The sequence below is a fragment of the Pezoporus occidentalis genome, unplaced genomic scaffold, assembly GCF_034315485.1.
Source record: "Pezoporus occidentalis ecotype Australia unplaced genomic scaffold, CSIRO_AGI_Poc_V1 ctg124, whole genome shotgun sequence".
Classification (NCBI taxonomy): Eukaryota; Metazoa; Chordata; class Aves; order Psittaciformes; family Psittacidae; genus Pezoporus; species Pezoporus occidentalis.
In genome coordinates, this window is record NW_026913038.1 from 3,414,516 (window position 1) to 3,434,917 (window position 20,402).

General features: G+C 42.3%; 1 protein-coding gene across 1 annotated transcript in view; it reads right to left on the reverse strand.

Annotated features, from left to right (window-relative positions):
• Window positions 1-2,317: 2,317 nt before the first annotated feature.
• The window catches only part of UBTD2 (ubiquitin domain containing 2), a 50,473-nt gene continuing 32,388 nt past the window's right edge, over window positions 2,318-20,402 (reverse strand). Inside the window, exon 3 of the mRNA XM_062607701.1 lies at window positions 2,318-2,889. Within this exon, the coding sequence (XP_062463685.1) occupies window positions 2,492-2,889 (398 nt within the window). The 3' untranslated portion in view covers window positions 2,318-2,491. The remainder of the gene's footprint in view (window positions 2,890-20,402) is intronic.

Below are 20,402 nucleotides of genomic sequence, written 5' to 3' on the forward strand. Positions count from 1 at the left end.
GGGGAGAGGGAAAGGAGGAGCTCTCCCTGACCCTACACACTGTAATCTCAAACCCAGTATAATTATCTGAATGAAAATAGAAAAAGAGAAAACTAATCAACAAAACGTATCCTTAAGAAAAGAAAGAAAAAAGGAAAATAGTTGTATGCACTGTAGTGTTCACAGTTACAGAGCTGTTAGCCTGGTTTGCTCCTCCTTCATCACAATCTCCCCCTTCCAGAAGGGCCTGCAGGGAAAGGACATCATAAAGACCATTAACACAGAGACGTAATTTATGCCTCATGGACAAGCAGTGTCTTTCTGGCATGAAACCATCCTTTGCCAGCAAAAATCCAAGAGAGCTTTGAGCTGTTTATAGACCAAGTACTTTTTTCCCTTGTGGAATGCAAAAGATCTTGGTGGCAAAAACACAGTATAGGAAATCAGATTTGTCTTAAAAGAAACCTTCTACAATAAAAGCCTTTTGTTACAGATTAGCATTTATCAGCTTTGAGTTAATCTTTTAGAAGAAAAGAAGAAAACCAAGTCACTTTGTTGCTTACAAGAACAGGGAACTAATTTTCCTTTATACAGCTCTGCCACTGCACTTCAGTTATCCTGTACCAAAGTGGGTCTAAAGGAGCTGTCAGAAAACCATAGGCTTTGTACAACCAAGGGAACAACAAGAAAGCTCTATTTATTTGGGGTAGGGTTGGAGATGCTTATCACATGTGGATCTGTTTTCCAACCATCAATGTAAATTCTGCGCCTGCTTCCACCTGCTGGGAAAGCCTCTTGATATTGTATAAGTGACCACTGATCAATTCTGGCTCTCTCCTGATGCTCATGGAGCAAGAACTCCCTTTGAGTCCCAGAAACTGAGTTTCAGGGAATTAATGAAGAAGCAAAAGTAACAAGTTTAAAATTGTCCCTGTAACCCACCAGTTTCTCTAGTCAATGAGAAAGAGCTGGGACAAATGTAGCTTCAGACTACTGATTCAGAGAGGGAAGACAGAAACCCACAAAAACAAGCTATTCACACCTGAACAGCATATTTGACTTTGGAAGGTTATTTCAAATCTGGCTGAAAAAAAAACCAACCAAAACCAAAACCCAAGAAAACTAGAAATTGTGTTTAAAAGGTCTGATCTCGACCAAAGGCATTACCAGACAGGGGTGCAGAGCAGCCAAAGGAACACAGAGAGCATCTTTGAGGGAATAAGCAGTTGGATCTCTCACCCCCAAAATATGCTCTGATTCAGATTTTTGAGACTACAAAAGGATCTGTCATTTACTGACAGCGCTCCTCTTACATTCTGAAGGGAAAGCACTGGCTGTGAACCACCACTGTCACGCTCAGGGCTGTGGGTGCATGCTGGTAAGGATACCTCCAGTGGTCCTGGTTAGAGAGTCACCAGGGCTAGAAGACTGCTGCTGCAAAAGACACTCACACAAAAAGCTGAAAAATGCCTGCTGTCATGTACTCCTCACCATCTTCCAGGCTTTGTGACCTCTAGGAACTGAGCAGGGGAAGTTGCAATCCATTGCATCTGGGTGTAACTGCACTTTAACCTGGACCTACTACCTTGCCATTTGACAAAGGTGATGCACCTAACACTTAAGCGCAGACCATCATTCCCCTCAGCTAGCCTGGTCACAGCTTGTTTTAATGATCCAAGTGATATACAGGAATTCAACAGGCACATGCTCAGGTGCCCATGAGCCAGTAAGCTTCAGGCTAAGTCAGTCTGGTAGCAAGTAAGTTTACAGTACAGTACAGTACATGAGAGTATACATTGACTAAGTTATTGCCTAAGGCTCTGGTGGGCTGTCTTCCCAGCTCAGGAGCCCACAATGGCACAGGACTGTGTTGCCACCTTGGAATGTACAATTGCTTGGTCTGAGCATCACCAGGAACTTGAGCCCCCAGGCCAGCTCCACTGCCCAGGGCTGGCTGTGCCTTGGCAGGGCCTGGGTAAAGCCCATGAGCTAGGTCAAACCAGAAAGGATCCCTGATAACAGGCAGCACAGGACCTACCCAGAGCAGCTGAGATTCTTGCATGAAGTGTACGTGGTGCTGATATGAAATGTTATCAACTGATGAAGGCTTTGTTTTGATTTTTAAATAAAAGTGCTCTCTGTTGCTCTGGTTCCATGGATCAGGACATCACCTACAGTTTGAAGAATCGTTACGTATTTGTATTGTTTAAGTGAAAGACAATCTCCTCCCTCCCTCTTTTACCTCCTCTCTCTTCCCTTCCCCTTCCTGCTCTTTCCTTTGCCCTTGCCCTGTGCTGCTTGCTGTTGTGTTAAATATGAGATCAGGCAAACCCCGAAGGCCAGTTTACATATTCATATTTTGTTTTTGCAGCTCTCCATCACAGATGGAATTTTTGCTGGTCATTTCTTGGAACTACGCCATTAGCAGGACAAACCAAAAGAAGAGAGGGCAGTAAAACAAACCCCATGACAGAGATGGAGGCTAGAAGAATCAATAAACAAGAAACAGAAATCAGTTTTCCACAGGGGTGGGATTTGCTAAGGGCTGGCTCACAATGACTTGCACCACGTAGTCCTTTGGGATTTTCAGCTCCTCCAGTTTCATTTTGTCTGCCAGTGGCCTGCCTGAGAAGAACCAGCGCTGGCTTCCAGGCTCCACTCCCTCCACTGCGTGCAGCCGCCTCTTCATGTGGTACACCGTGTCCATGCTGCGGACCATGAGTTTGAGGTCTTTGCCTGTGGACAGGCGCAAACGGAGCTGGCATTCGTGTCCTGAATTGGGTGGGGGATCAGGAATATCCAGAGTCTCCAGATCACCCTTCTCCTCTATCATGTTGATAGGTGGGGCGAGGCAGTAGACGGGAAGCTGGTACCGGTTGCCCAGTTCATCGTAACACTCTGTAAGAGCACCTTTAGGAGATAAGAGAGGGGGAAAAAGATGAGTATGAATGCATTTCACATTTAACACTGGAGTGGTCATGCTTGGAAGCACTTGCCCTACAGCTGAACCACCCGAGTGAAGAGGTCTGAATTCAGGCTTTAAAGGACTGTTACAGAAATCTTAACTTTTCATTAAAAATTGCTTCACCTTGTTTCCTTATGGAAACTTGGGGTTGAGTTAAAAGCACCTCCCCGATAAACCAGGATAAACTTCAAAAGCAGCAGGAAGAGATGAGAGAAGATGAAGCTCTCCCCATGTGACCTTTAAAAGAGGAATATTTCTCTGGGAACACAGCCCAAGGTTCAGGGAACACATTTACCCATAAAATGCTACTTGGATGAATTACATGATCCCAAACCCAAGCTCTGAATAGGCAAAATAGCAAATACCAAAGGCAAGAGACCACTGTGAATGAAAGGTTTTGTAACTTCTCAAGCATTCAAAACTTGCTGAAACGGTTTCATATAGGACCCATGTTTTAGTGAGCACTGCCAGAACAAACATGACCACCCAAGTCAGACAACTCTGCGGCTCAGTTTGGAGCACGGTGTCACCACCACAGCAACAACACCCACCCATACTTTATAGTTGCACAGCATCTGTAACTCCCATATTCAAAGCCCTGAAGTTTCAAAAGTGATTTGTATTTCTCCAGACTCCTAAGAACTTCCTTGGGATAATCTGGGTGTTCATGTTAGAGACGACTGGCCAGCTGTGTGCTGCCTTCACACGGCATTCCGTCTTACTGAAAGGGTACAACACGCACGAACAGCTCAAGAATTATAGCACTTACCGAAGTAACAAATGCAAGATGACTTTTTCCCAGTATGAGGCACACTTTATAAAGATATTTATTACCGAGATAGATAGATATGCCCTGCAAAAACAGCAGCACATTTTTCATATTTTAAGAGTTACAGAAGGCTGAAAGCAGAGCCCTGCTGCAGACAGCACAGCTCACCTCTTGCAGCAAGACACGAAATCGAGATGCTGTGAAAGCCGCATCCTAAATCACAGCAGAAATCCCTTCTCACTGTGGTTAACCCCCTCCAGATATTCAACCCTCCAAGCAAACGCTTTTCCCGTTTTGAATTTACCTGCTAGAACAAACTTCCACATTTTTGCCCCTAGAGGGGGCACATTCCCTTGCAAGATCACCCATCCTTTTGTAGGCAGAAATGTTTGAAGAGGAGCCAAGTCCTTCAGCTACAGAATAAGTAAAAAACTCTTTGACTCGGCAGTTCTGCACACAACTGCTCCTTGTTAGAAACTAAGGGCGGCTCTTTGAGTTGGAGGTTTTTCATGCTGTCAGGGAGCTGTCTTAAACTTGCCTGTTTGATCAGCACAATTACTGCAATATAAAATTCTAACTCAGGGATGTACTGTTGTCACTCAGCCCACTGTGACAGCAGCATCTTGTGCTGCATCTTTCTTTTAGACAGAAGCACCCCTTTTTTAAGGATAATCTGTATGGATGAAAACACACAGAGGAAATCTCTGGCTAAAAAAATCAATGTCCTAGGTGCAGCTGCTTTTGGAGCTTTTCTGTTTGCACAGGTAGCACCAAGGCAGCTAAGCCCTGAGATTTAGTGAGAAAACAAAACAAAAGAAGAAATCCAGAAAAAAATACAGTTATACCACTCACTGCAGTCCTGTATCATCTATGAATTTTAGAGCTAATCAGCTTTTATCAAAACTGTATTGGATCTCTACCTTACATGGTGCTTTGTGTTATACAGACTAAAGCCCGAAGTTCCCATACTTCAGTTTTACCTTACGATGTTGGTTTCATTCTGTACGCCTGATCTATTTAGTAAATGTCACAGTATTAAATTCTGGATCACATTCATAGAAACAAATAGATGTTGTTTGCTGATGAAGAAACATCCAAAGTTCAACAGCCTGTACATTTAGCCAAAGCAGCTGAACTTGTATCTGTCTTCAAAAGCCACTATCTTAAAAGAATGCTCCTACTTTAGAATAGTGTATCAAAGAGTTAATTTTAGATACCGTGGGGTAAGTTTGCTAAGGAATTTTTTCATCATTTACATCCTTGCCCAGCTGAACTAACATCAAGGTCAAAGCATATGCTATAAACACCGGATTGCTTAATCATAATCAGATAAGCAATATTAAAAAATCCTCTGAAACCAAAGCTAACTTGGAGGTCTGTCTTAAAAAAAAAAAAAAAAAGACCAAAAAGAAGAACCATTTGCCAGTAAGAACAGCATAGTCCCATCCCACACTGAGGAACAGCTTATAACAAACTGTTAATGTAACAACACGTTACCATAAACCTCACCAGTAATCCCATTCTTCCACTCATACTGGTAAAAACACTCTGAAGACTCTCGAGTCCTTTTGCCTACCATCCAATGGCTTTCAAGACTGGATACATTGATCAAAGCATAGAAGACTATGATTGTGAGCAGAAGAGACTTTACAATGAATCATCTCCTTACCGGTACCCTGCGCCTGTTGAAGGCCAAGTTGGAGCCCCAAGGAGGAGGCGAGATGTTGAGCCTCACCTCCTAAGAGATACGGAGCTGTGCACACACAGTGTAGTCCTCTTCAGCCAGCTTAATTCCCACTGGGCTTTCTGAGGCTTAAGTGATCTCTGGAGAGGGTCAGGCTCTGCTACAACCTTCAAGATACTGTAAACCACAATAAACTTAAGAGCAGAATGCAAAGGGTTGTATCATGTCTGTTCTAGTTCAAAAGCAAAATGATGGCTGTATGTGTTCACTGGAAGGCACGGTGAGCATGGAGCTATTTTAAGTGATGAGGCAAACACAAGTTATCAGAAAGGAAGAGAAAGTGGTTGAATTACCCATAGTCACCACAGCAAGGCCCATCTCACCAGCCAGATGGCAGCTCTTCACCAAGGCATTCACTGCAGCATCCCTTACAGAGCACAAAGCACGCAGGAAATTAAACATCCGAACTACAAAACCCTTTGTAATTTTGCTGCTATAATTGAAAACCATGTTTCTGATCCTTCCTGTGAGATACATCAGCTTGGGTCACCCAAGTTATTTAACAGGAAGGGCACTAAAAGAATGTCAAGCTTTTATGAGAAAACAGAAAAAGAGAAAGATTTTTTTTTTTAGGTTTCCCGTTACTTAGGCAACCAAGGTCTTCACCAGCCAGTTACAGCATAGGAAAGACGCAGCCTCCCTTAAACCAGAGGAGGAAAAAGCAATGCAAACAGAGGTTTGGCAGCTCAGGCAGGCTAGAAAGAAGCCACGTAAAAGGGGCAGATTTCAAGAACAAAGCAGCAGAGGATGGGTGGCTGGCATGCAGGTCTAGGCGGAGGATTCCGTACTGGATGTGAAAAATCAAGATGTTATAAAAAGAGCTGACAATTATATTGAGGAGAGACAAATTAAGCTTATCAATAGTTCAATATATTTTCTGTATATTTAAATACTCCTCTAGATGTTAACATGACTTTAATAAACTTGGATATGGGATATCCTGGTAGCATCATGAAGAACTGCCTTTAAGGAAAGCCAATGACACAACCAACCAACCCACCAACTCCAAACCCTAATCCCCTCCAACCTTCTAGCACTCAAAATTAAGGTGACAGGCAAGGTGCTTCGAGGATCTCACTAACCATTTTCAGGATAATTCACATTATCCTGAACATTTCCCAGTTAAAGACTTACACTTTCAACCAAACTCTTGAGTCATTTGGTACAAGTGACTGCAACACAGTTATGCAGTTAACTTTATAGGCTTAAAACAAGTCAAACAGAACAGAAGATGGCAGAATCACAGCAGATGGGAATATTTTAATATTTCAAAAGTAATATAATCTTGGAGACTGAGGAATTATGGAAAGAGCTGCAAGGCAGAGCTTCTCGTTGGTTGTTATCCAGGTAGAAAAGAGCTTGAGAGTTTCAGGCAGAAAAATAAGCAGATGTGATCATGAAGCATTTGGAATTGGAACATTTTGAAAGGAATTGCCTTGCAGGCCATAAAAACTCTGTTTTACTTAGATTATGAGGATGGTGATCTTTCTCTGGATTGGTAAAGGCAAACACTAAAAAAACAACTGGTTGAGATACTGCTAAGCAGTTCAGAGTTTGGACTAGCAATTTAAATGACATGAAGGTAAACTTGCAAAAGTTACTGCAACCAGGCATGTATGACCACACTCATCTAAAAATGTAAAGAGTTTTAATGCATTTTAATGACATTTTGGAATTTCTTTAAAACTGCATACATACCATTCTGTTTTTAGAAAAAGTAACAAATTATTGTTTCTGCCTTCTGTTTCTTTAAGATTTTGGACAGTTTTGAAGAGAATTACTCAGAAACACGCAAACCCCAAGAACTGAGCAGATTCTATCTCTTCTTCCATTCCCTCAGACAGACTTGCTGCAGGAAGAGAAATTAAGATGACACAAAACAAAATCTAGCATTGCAGTGAGACTAGCTAATTTAAGGCGTTTAAGTGTCTGCGTATAACACATTTGCCCAAGGAACAGCTGGTTCATTTGTTCTTTTACTGAAAAGCTTCATTTTAAACCCAAGTTGAGCCTGGATTGCTGAACAGATTGGCAGTAGTAGAGCTTTCACCTGTACACCAGTGGTTTGAATCTAGTATAGGTCTCTAATGCCTGAAACTCATTATCAACATCAGAAAACAACTGGGTCTTCTTCTGGGCCCTACAGTACAGCAATTCCTAGAGAGCAATGACTGAGGCAGAAAAGCTGAACTATCTCTTAATCTTTATTAGTCACCAATTCTCGGTCACAGCTGGGAAACACAGGATCTTAGAAGAAAAAAGAGACGTGTACTGACGTCAATGGCTTATGAGAGTGGTGAAGGATGACTGCTCACTACATGAAGAGGATCAAGAGAAACAAGTGAAAACATGCAGTGGTTTGTTCCAGCTCACCTACAAGCATCACAAACCGGGAGGAGTTAACAGGGAAAAAAAAAGCTCTTTCACATTAAACCCCGTGTAACTCAGTAATGACTGGAACAGCTTAATGCTGCAGTTAACAACTGTAGCTCTCCCGTTTTCTGGAGGGCATCGTGTGGGAGTACTCGTGCAAGCCTGTGCCTTGCACCACGTACGGAGCACAATAAAGCAGCTATAATCATTAATGGCGTGGATGAAGCACTAGATAATAACCCACACATATAATCCCCCTCCTATGCTTCTTCCACACTAAACTTCCACAGGCTATGCAAATTTAAACTATCATAAAGCTGCTGTACAAAGCCTCTATAAAGGCAAATGCCTGTCTCCTAAGCCACAGCACAACTGCTTACACAACACAGCTCTGCTCTCATCTTCAGCCTCCCTTTGTTATAAAGAACTTACTCCAGCTCTTTAAAGAATGGGGTTTGTAGATAATGGGTGTTAAGCATTTCATAATTCTCATTTCAAATTGACTGAAAAACAGCTCTTCCATTACAGAAACATTATCGGTCTGGCTCAATTCCACAAAGGCAAACTCCCAGAGCCAGCAGGAGATCCCAGAGCTTCAGGAGCTGCTTGGTGAGCGGGGACCAGCTCACTCCTGCTTGCAGCAACTGACACAAGAGAAACAGGAATTGTTCTTGGTGCATGACAGCAAGAGAAGGGAGGAGAAAAGATACCCTGCCTCTGTAATGCTCACACTGTTCTTTGGCAGGAGAACTACCTTGTAACTGGTTCACTGAATCAGCCATTGCACTGCTCATGCTCATCTCCATGCTTGGATGTTCTTTAGAGAACCTGGCTCACCCAGACTCCAGGATCACTGATAAAATAACACACATTCAGCTGCCTGAAAAGGCTCTGCAAGGCAATAACCTGAGACATGCTTTCAGGAGAGTGCTGTACTACAGAGATTCTTGTGGTCCCTTCCAACCTGCATGAACCTAACTAGCTGCTTTTGCTGCAATCCTATTTTAGAAAGCAAATCACAGTTGTAGTATCCAGCCAAAGATCCCCCATGTATACCTAAGTCATCCTGCTTTTGACTAAGCCCACCTCACCCTAGTGCTGGGTAGGTTTGTGAACCAAGCTTGCAATCTTCATGAGTAAACCATTCTTAAACCAGTTTTGCAACTCATGGCTGCACACTAGCTCAGGGAGGAAACCCCAAACCACTACCACCGAATCAGCAGTGCCTGGTACCTACAGCAACCAGAGGTTTGCTGCCCTGCAGAGAGCAAAGCTTCCCCTCTAAGATGAAATTGTTTGTGCTCACATGCCAAAGAAACCCAGATGCATCTGAAGAACAAAGCAAGACAAGGGGTTTGAGCAGCTCCTTCTGCACTAATCCATTGGGTAAGAGGGATGTGCCGTCATTGCCCAGTCTGATGTATGTCTTGTTCGTGTGTGGTAACCAAAAGCCAATCTGTCTGCAACCATTGCTGTTTGTCAGAAACCTTTTGGTTTGGGTTGGATTTTGGGGAGGAGGGGAAGAGAAGGAGAAAGGGGTGCTTATTTTGGGAAGAGGCTGGTGCAGAAATGCAAGATGCATCACTGGGCACAGGAATCTGCTCCCTTTACCATAGGGAAGCATCAGCGTTAGTTAATTCACTAGCAGTAATTAACTAGGCTGAAGGTGAAAAATAATTAACAGTTTTCTGAAAGACATGAATTTCTGCACTAAATAAGCAAGCCACTTCTCTTCAAATTTTAGCCAGCTAGCATGTGTTCATCCCTTATTGTCCCTGCTGTGCTACAGTGGGGAGAGCAGGGTAGGGAGAGGAGAGGGAACAGCTATCATGGGAGGAGGGACAGTTGGGAAGAGAATGATCTGTGAAGGAGAATGCCTGTGGGAAAGGGGGCTCAGGGCCCTGAACCAACTCCCTCAAAATTCCTATTAAAAATCCTCACTGATGGCAACAGCAGCAGTGACAATCCTGTCAAAAGAACTGGGATCTGCAGCCCCACCATGCTCGCCTGCCAGAGAAAGAGGGGAAGCCAGAGAAAGAGAGGAAGCAGGAGAAGATGGGAAGCAGGAGAAGAGGGGAACTACACCAGAAACCTCAACATTTGAGTAATTTACTTGCAGAACTAAGATAATTCTTCCTTAATACAGTTTTACTAGAGCACAAATACCTACAGGCTATGCAATTCAGGGGCTTTTCATCTGCTCTGGTTGTGGCAGACAACTAAGACACCCATCAGGCTGGTACACACCTCTAATCCACAACACGGCTAAGGACTGCCAGTTACTGGACCAGGACTATGAATAACTACCAACTAAAATCAAGACAACAGCGAATTTTAACCACTACCATGGGTTCAGAGGCTGATTAACCAGCCACCAAGTCACCTCTACAACAGCAAACAGATAGCTTCCCAATCTCTTTCCTTGCAGACTTTTGCCATGATACAAACTCTAGAGCAGACCGATTCATTGGCAAGTTCTTCTTTACCCAAATAAGGTCTGATAAAGTCAATTATGTATTAATGATTGGTAGTTGTCATGTTAGCTATACCATATGTACTGTCACTTCTATATTGCTCTGTAAAACTTGGATCTAACATTGCAAGAAGGTAACAACTTCCAAGAAACATTACATCAGGGTTCAAAGATGACAAGTTCTTTTACTAATGAAGTATTCATGTACTATTCTGCTTTGCATGTCATTAAAATAGATGCTTGTCTAGACAGGCTTCTCAGATAAAAACAAAAGATCTGGTTGGTAAAAGAGTTTCTCTGTATTCCTTTTTCATTTACAAGTTTTTGCTTTCTTTGAAGATTCACAAAGCTTTCCCTCTGCTCACCTAAAAGAGACTTGTAAAAGTCTTCTGATGTGTAAGCCATGAATGTTTGACCAGGATGTTGCAGAAAGGCCACCAGAAAACATAGCATACTGGTCCTTAAGGTACAAATGCTTTATTGTTTCACAAAGCGGGAGAAGCTGACATTTGGACTGCAGAAGTTCTGTTAATCCTAAACTAGACTTCTGTATTTACAAAGACTCCATCATCCTATGAGAAGAAACATGCTTTGTGAGCACTGTTTTCAGCCTGAAGAGAAAAAAAGTCTTTGGACCTTTTACGTAATAATCATATCCAAAACAACTATTCAGTCTTACTTTCTTCATATGACAAACTACTTTGCTATTTCCAGTTACTTCTGGAAAACAAGTAACTGCTTTGCTATTTGTATTTTACTTTAAGAGGATTTTCCTTTAGCTAAGATCAGCATGACACTAGTGATCAACACTGTGGATGGACCCCTACATCATCCAGCAAATACAACAGAGCCTCTGCTGCACTGCTTTCCAAATAAGACAAAAGGCAAACATAGCTTCACCTTTGCTTGAGACTAATCTCATTAAGCACAATCCGCTTGCTCTTAACTGCTTGTTCTACCTTGAACCACATCTTGTAGCCATCAGAAGAAAAAGCATGTCCTTTTGCTTCTCAGGTGGAGAAGGCACAGCCTGACTGTGCTAAGAAGCCCTGCCCTGCATGGGGATGCTGCATGACCACTGCCAGTGCTCTCAACCTTCGAACAATCCCCTAACCATCACAATGCCCACTCTGGGCAGCAAAATATTTGAGACTTAATCTGAGCTTGAAGTGGATATGGATAGAAATTTGGCTTGAGATAGCACTTTGACCAGGATGCATCCATGGGCAAGGAGCAAGCGAGATATCTGACAAGGCTGGGCTCCTCATTTACCGAACTGAGGTACTTTGAAAGATACCAACTCCTTCAGAAGCACCAATTTTAGGGCAAAACACTGTTAATTACAGTACCGAGCAATACCACCTCTGAAGATCACCTTTTCACACAGAAGGCAGTATCTAGGGGGCCCTCATTGGCTTAGACTGAAATTTTCAATGAGGAATATTTTAAACACTTCATATTTCTTTTTCTCATTTTACTAGAAGACAGCAAGGGAGATGAAGCAGATATCCAGCTTCAGTGCTGTAAATGGCCAATGATGGAGAAAATGTCCACTCCTGAGAAGTATTTAATAAACTAGACATCATGTCCTGACCACTATCAGATACCAGAAGAATATTATTCATTCAAAACAGATGTGCTACTGTCTGAAAGACCAGGAACACAGAGATCAACAAGCAGTCTGCAGCTTCTTATATGAAGAATTTTAAACATTCTCTTGTCACGAGTCCAGGTTTATTTTGTGCATTTAATGGCCATCACGTAGAGTCAGTCTTGTGGTTTTTTTTGTAGTTGTTATTCTTCCTTAAAGGAGTTAGCTGCACTTTCCTGGTCACACATTAATGGTTAAAAAAACCAAAATGCAGGTCTGAAAACAGTGTTATACAGTCATCTTCACTGCACCCAAAAAGGCACGTTGAAACCAAAGACAGGAAGCAGACAGGCATATGCTACCAGGGGAAGAGACTTGAGAAGAGTCCAAGCAATTATGTTGATGAAACTCCCCAAAATACCTTTCGAAAAACAAGAGCAGAAGTTAAAAATATTTAAGGCAAACAACTGTAGGATGTAGCCATAAGTGGGTTTTTATTTGAAGGGTTGATAGTTTCTAACCTGCACTTAGATAAACAAATATTTCAGCCAGCCACAACTACTTTACATCCCGGTGATTTGATTCAATGCTCCATTTGAAGAAAGCATGGAAATCCAGCATCCCTCCGAAAGGATGTTGTGCATCTATTTAAAAAATATTAATCACGGCAGAAATGACAGAAAGCATCACCTTAATTTTAGCTCTGGACTGAAGAGGCTTCTGAGAAAACAGACCCTGCTTCAAGGTTAGGAGAAAGCCGGTGAAGCACAACAGCATAATGTGTCCTTCACTAGCACCACCCCGACGCATTGCATTCAGGATGGCAGAGAGAGCTTGTAATATTCATATGGAATACACATGAGCCAGCAGCTTTGGACTTACACACATCCCAGTGCTGCAAGCACTAACGAAGGCTATAAGGTAAGTAAATTAAAACAATTCCCAAATTTGAATGGGTCTCTTCATCTTGCACAGTAGCAATCTGCTTTAAAGCAGCACTAGGTGCTTCTTCCATTGTGTATACATATACTTATTCCTCTATGCCTGGGTACCAGCCCAAGCATGTTATCTTTAAGCAAATGGGAGGAAAGAGGAGGAGATCCCACATAACGATCTGGAATTTCCAAGAGAGCAGAAAACAAAATTAAGATAACAGAAAAGGGTGCACCATTAGAATAAAAGCACCTCCAGCAGTGATATGCTAGCCCAATTCCAATGATTATCTCCAATTGCCTCATTGATTAGCTATTGTCATTCCCCCTCATTCTCTGCTCACAGACCTCTATGCTCAGCTGTCCACCACATGCTATGCACAGTGGTTGCAATGTGGAAAGAACATGAATATTGGCCAAACATTAATCTGACTGTTATTTGCTTCCTTGAGAATACAAGGAACACCAGCCCTATAGAGAAGCTCCTGGTGGGCGCTGCAGATGCAGCCTTCTTGCATGGAATTCTCCAATTAAAAAGGAATTTATTGGCATTTCTCTAATTTTCAGGCAGGGGATCTCTTGAACAGCTCACTTTTACAAGAAGCATTTCTCTGATGAAAAATACCCTACAAAACATACAGCTTTATTTCAGCCACAAACTGCATGGTGACAACCTAGCAATATATAATATTCCAAGCATCTCTTCCTCTCACTTCTAATCACACCCCAGTGGAGCACAGTCCTCCCAGGACACAGGGGCTACACCCCAATGCTCTTCAGATACCTGGAGGCACACCCAGCCCACCAAATGGAAATTAATAATCCATTTAGTGGTGCTGTTAAAGATCACTTTAGTACATGGTATACGAGGGCTCCTCTGCAGTGCACTGCATTTCAGAATCAATGCTGGCTTACCCTTCTCTTTCTAAAATGCACGCAAGCCACTGGCTGTGAAAGTAAAGGCCCTTCATAAATGGTTCCTTCCCACCACTTCTGAGTCTGTGGACGCAGAGATGTTTTCTGAGCAGCACAACCATACTAGCAGTTGCCCAGTTCCCAGCTCCTGCTTGCTCCTGCTGCTGCAGTACCCATTGAGCTGTCCTGCTGTAGGTGCTCGCAGCTATAGAGGTGGACAGGGGAACTGATAAATGTCAAAAGCAACTCAATGTTGTGGCAAAGGAGATTTTAAACCTAGAGATGTTCACTGACCCTGCTCAACATCCTGCAGCCCCATGAAGAGATGTGGAAGGGGAACAACGAGGTTGTGTAAAGGGAAGCAGGCGTCTACAGCCCTGTTCAGTGTTGAGAAGCCAACTCCACTTTACCAAAGTGAGAATACACATTCTGCTTTCTTCTATGCTGTGCTTCATACCTGAAAGAAATGCTGAACACCTCACACACTCCAAAGTCACCAGTTATCAGTAATTCCCCTGTTAGGATGCACACTCTCCCCTCCAAATACTAAGAGCTCTACAGGGGGAACTCAGCAAAGCAGGAGCCCCATCCTGTCATACAACATTGCCTTCCTGCTCCCTTGCATCCCTCCTCTGACTCAAGCAAAAACAATCCAAGGAATTATATCAAATGAAAGAAATCAGCAACAGCTGGCTTTGCTATTTAGGAAGACTTTTATACTGCTTCACACAAAAAGAAGGGTTTCTCTTTCTCAGTTTATTTTGTGCCTTTATAGGCATCTTCAGAGTAACACTCAGCTTTCCATGGGGCCTTTTAGAGTAAAAACCGGAGCAAAGATAGGACAAAACAGAGCTGAAGAGGAAAAACAACTGCTTGTGAGACTACATCAATGCAGGATGAGGTTATTCACATTAACTCCCTGCCTCTCTCCCTAGAAAGCTTTCAAAGGAGAAATGAGGAGAGTACTCAAGAGCATTCACAAATCAAATAAAATCCAAACCAAAGGTTTCTGCAAAGCTTTCAACTCCCAGCTCCAAAGCAGCTACTATGAACGAAGGTATTTCTACTGCACTATAGTTTATAAATTAATGCTGCAAACTTGCCCTTTGTCAGTGTGACGGTAAACAAACTGATTGCTTTTAAACACCCAGGAACTGAAATAACGTGCTGTATTTTCAGCCAGGAAGAGCTGCTTTCTCACTCATATTTATAAATTGAGTATCTCCTCCCTGAAGTTCCAGTTTAAAAGAAAAATGCAGCTAAAGCTGCCAACTGTGCAACAGTCATGTGGTGAGGCTTTAGAGATTTGACAGCACTGTTAAACCAAATGACAACAGTGGTAAAAGAGAATGAGAAACAAGGCTTTAGCGAAGGTTTAAACATTTTGCAGTTTGTGTCTACAATGTGAATCCTCCATTTCTTTTCCAAAGGACAACAGAAATTGAAGCAATTGGTGTTATAATTGATTTTTGCCTTTTTAAATTTCACATGGATCAAAAGCAAAAAGTAAACAATTCTCCTGCTTTTACCAGACAGCTTGCTAGTAACTGGCCAGTCTTCAACTCTGACAATTATGGAGCAAAGGGACCTGTATAAGGACACTGCATCTGCCCTTCCACAGCACTGTGTGCTCAAGTGCCTCTCTGGAAAAAGGCATTTCTCAAGGGCAATAAGCCATCCCTCCAGGCATGGCAGCTCAATGGTGGACAGAGAAAATGCCGAGAACCAGAGGCAAGAGGTGGCAGAGCAGGAGGAGATGCCATGCTGCTGGCTGTCTCCAAGCAGCCACTGGGAAGCAGGCTGAATTCAGTGTCTGCGCAGGGAGCACACAGCCTGGAGGCCACTGAAGATCCCCAACTCAGATGAAGTCTTCTCATGAAAAAGGAATTACTGTGTCTGAGCAGAAGTGAAACAGCCACAGCATTTCAGAGATTTCTCAGCAGCAGGAGGCTCTTTCTGAGGACAGGGATGGCAGAAGGAGCACATATGAAGCTGCTCCATAAAATGGAATCTGAAGATGAGTTATCTCCCCATGGCTTTGCAGGAACCCAGAGCAGGTACCCACCCAGCAGCTGGATAGTAGTATTTTTTTTAATGCTTGTCACATCCTCATGTCATGTCCATGCTTCAGAGCAATGTGCTGGTGAGACTGCAACAACTGGAGTGGCCAAAACTTGAGAGAGGCACCACTGAAGCTGGGACCACAGCCCTCGTCCAGAGCATCTATCAGTGCTGCGTGCCCATGGAGGCAGGAGAATATCAAAACAGTCTGGGTACAACCTGGTAAAAGGTGGACTCAATGGATTCACTAACCATTTCAGCAAAGATAAGCCTAGGGAGGGAACTTGGTGTCAACATCTTTTAAAAAATAGATATTAATGTGTAGAAGTAAAACCAAAATACAAGCACCCTCCTAATGCGCACTCATGTTCTCAGTGCAAGCAGCAGTGAGGCTGATTCTTTGCAAGCCACCAGAAATTTCTGGGGTTTAATTCCTTACTTCTGGTATTTTTTTTTCTTAAGTAAAGAGAAAATGCTCCCCTCAGACTAAGAGCTTCTCTCTGCTGAGCAGAGTTTAGCACAAGAAAAAAACCCAATGAAGCAGAACAGCCCTCAACCAAAATTAGAAAGAATAAACCTAGTAGTGGCAACTGTAAGTTTTATGATACTCACTACAGATTTGAGAATTTCCTTAACTTTTACAGCCTGCATGTTCATCTCAGTGCTACTGCTGATCATATTGACAGACACACTTTGATAGTCAGACCTCCCAAAGGTTTTTTAACCTCTGGTATCTAAAATTAGACAGCCACAGTCCCCAAAATACTGGAGTTTTAGAGAGACATTAGAGAAACCTGACTGAGCATTCTGTATCCACATACAAAAGCCCATTGTTCAACAAGGTTTCATGCGTGTTTGAACAATGTAATACATTATAGGAAACATATTTTGTCAATACCAATTAAAAAGCCTCTTCAGACAAATGAGCTACTGAGAAAGCAATTCCTACAGCCTTAACCCCTAGCAAGGCTATGTAATGGTACAGCAGCTTGCAGGAAGGGGTGGGATAAAACCCCCACAAGGATCTTGTGGCTTAACAGTTTACAGAAGCAGATTCAATTTAAATGCTAAAGATGCCATGGCAAAATTTACTGCCCAGATTCTCTCAACCACAGATTCATCAATACAACAGTGAAGTCCAGTACAACCATCACACAAGGCACTGCAAAAATCAGAGAGATTCACTTCTGGAGCTACTTATTCTACAGGATACATACATGAAATGCTTAAGTGTTAAATGTCTACTATACAATTTTGTCATAGATACATGCAAATTGCTGTACAAATTTAAAGACTAACTCCTGAGAGCCTGCTGACTACCTTACACTGCTTCCTTTCTCATTTACGGCTGGCAGCTTGCTTTTAACAATTACTGTTTTGAGAGCCTGGAAAATCAGTGTATGAGATGGCTACACAGGATCCACTGCAGAAAGCTCATTTACAGTAGCATCCCATCATTGGCACTCCCATGCAGCACTTCTTGGATGTTAATAAAGATCAAGCATGCAACATGAGAAGCCTTAACATTCATAAAGGAGCCAGGTTTGGCAGATATCCCCATTTAACAGGTAAAAATGCCACAGCAGGTGTATTTTCTAAAAGGTGATGCACAAAGTCTGCAACAGAATAAAATCTCTAATCATTTGAATTAGAGACCATGCTTCAACTTGATTTAGAAAAACTGATTTCACTCATGGATGGTATAAAGAACCCCTGTTCTGATATAGGACCTGGCTTTAATACAAACCAGTATATATGCCTGTGACATATAATACCTTTTATTAAATTAATACAAAGTGGCATAACTATTAATGGCTGATACAGCCTTAAAAGGACTACTGGCACTTGGGCGCTAACTTTCCCTCTCCAGGACAGAGAGCTGCCTGGTTCCTTTTCAATAGAAGCACTGAATGCTATTTTCATCTTTTGTTCCTTTTTCTACAAAAAATAAACTACCATGACCACTCCTCCCATCCCTCATTCCAAATCATACGCAACCTCAGGTGGTTTTCTTGTGCAAAGGAGGATCTGTACACCCTCTACCTTCCCTGTGTATAAGGATGAGGCTGGTTGGGATGACTATCCTACATTGACGGCATATACTGCTCAGCTTTCCCATTACTATTGTGTTCCTTAGCCCTGCATGGAAGAAGAAAATTGTATTTTGCTTATGGTTTGCCTCCACCACCAATACAGACTGGATTGACCACCCAGTCCCTGACACTGAGGACAAATGTTTTAGGCAAATCCTGTCCGCCAGCACGATCTTGGTATTTAAACTTTCCATGAAACTACTGCAGAAAAGAAGTTAGAGAAAGGCAAAACCTGTCAGCCTGAATTTTCCACAAACATTAGAACAATCTCAGTAAGGATGGAAACAAGGTAATAGCATCCACTGAACAAAGTTAATAAAACACTGTTGTAATAAAAGTAACATGAACAGTCTGTCAGCAGTAGGCAGCAAAGCAGCACAATGATGCCCACCATCAATAACCCATGTGCCTATCAAACACTTCTGGGCACAGGCACTCCTTCTGTTTCCAAAAAAAACTTGAATAATTCTTCTTGGAGACCAACAAGAGAAGGTGAAACACCAGCTGCAGCAGGGAGCAGAACTTTTCCAGTGCTTATAGTGATTTACTTAAGTAGTATATACACCTCCTTGGGACTTCTCACACAATGAATGCAATCAGTGCTAAAAGCAACACTGACAACCTGCCAAACACACCCGTGCTATGGGCTGCTGTCCTGTTCACCCATAATCATACTCTTCCATCAGCTTTAGCTGTCACCTTCTCTCCTTGTTACCTTGCACTCCCAAGGTCTTGAGCAACCACTTGAAATCCTTCACTTACAGAGAAAAATGGTCTTTTCAGCATAGCAAAGGGTCACTTTCTTTACTGAGTACAACTGAAAATGCTCACAGAATACTAAGTACTAAAATTAAACTAAACAAAAAACCCAACCCCAAACCTGACCAGTAAGGAACACATGCATCCCTGACAGCCTGTTGAACCCCAGTGCTGTACTGCGATGCAGCTGAGCACTATAGGATGGCAGGTACCTGACGTGATGCGACGTGCCCTTTCAGACACAGCAGCAGCCTCCCAAACCCCAGCGCACACAAAGGCGAGGCAGTGCAGAGGGATGCACGACTGCAGGCGCAGCCTGTAAAGCTGCTCTTTAGTGCAGGGAAACATCAGGCCTGAAGGCAGCAAATCTCACAGTGTGATATAAAGCTACAGCTGAAGAGGAGAAAAAAGAGTATTGCTGGAACTGGGGAGTTGTGTTTGGACTGGAGTGGGATAAACAGCGGAGGTGAAGCATGCTTTTCCTCTATACCACTGCTGTTGGCTTTGGTTTGGGGTTATTTTTTCATGGTTTTCTGTTGACTATTTCACCCAAGGGGGAAGAAAATGCTCTATTCACAGAAAAGAACATTTCAGTAATTTCACCTACTTTTCTCCAGCATTTAAGTTAAATACAGCCCTGCTTTTCATGATCTCAAGTATTATATGCAGTAAATGTGACAGTTCTGCTTGCATACAAAGAGTCAGCTCTGCAAGACTACTCACTGAAAAAGCATGCTGCGAGCTACAGGAGCTGTATTTTAAGGCACAGAGAATTTGACTGCTCTCCAGCACAAAGCCACTGTTTAACAGAGAGGCCCTTTTATAATTCAAACAGCATTAAAAGAGTTAAATCCAATATACTGGTAACTCTGCTACAGGAAAATTAAATGTCTATCCTGAAACTTAAAAACTCCACTTAGCCCCAGACAGATTCTAATTAATACTAACTACTTTCAGGGCAAGTTCAGCTCAATACTAACAGTTGGTGCAGACCCTAATAAAATACTACACACTCCAACATTTCCTTTTTGATAGCTAATAAGTATGTAAAACTGCTCTTCATTAAATTTAAATGGACTCATTAATAAAATATTGAGGATGTGCTACTTTAAGACATCAGGAAAAAAAGTATAAATTGGCGATAACGTTATTTCTATTTTTAAAACACATCCCACGGAGGCACCCAAGATAGATGAGAAGTGCTAAGCTCATCCCACAAGCTTATTTATTTATTTAATGCTTCTTATGTGCTATTTTTAACTGCAAAAGACAGCAAAAGGCATCCATTAGAAAAATTACATTGGTTAGAGCCTTCCTCACACCGGTTAAGTTAAGTGAGAGACCTGGCTGAACACGGTGTTAAAAGACATGTTTTTTTTCCTCCCTTTCCTATAGGTTTCTGGAATAAAAAGGCAATTTTATTTTTGCAGCATCAGCTAGGCCAGAATCTGTATCTGCAAACCTCTGTCAATCCTTACTCATTCCCTCATCCCCTCTTCCCACTCCTCCACTTCCCGCACAGTTTAATTTTGTAAGTAATACACGGCTTGAATGCATACAAATGTGCTTAGCACACAGGGACAGTTAAAATGTAGATGTATGGGTACGGTTTGGGTTTTTTAAGCCTCAGTTCTGCACAAACAAAATAAATGAGAAGCGCCATACTCTCCTACTACTGCATCATTTTGCAGAAGATCTCTTCCTTTGGGAGAGGAAAAAATTAGTTTAAAAATTTCCATTTTTTTCAG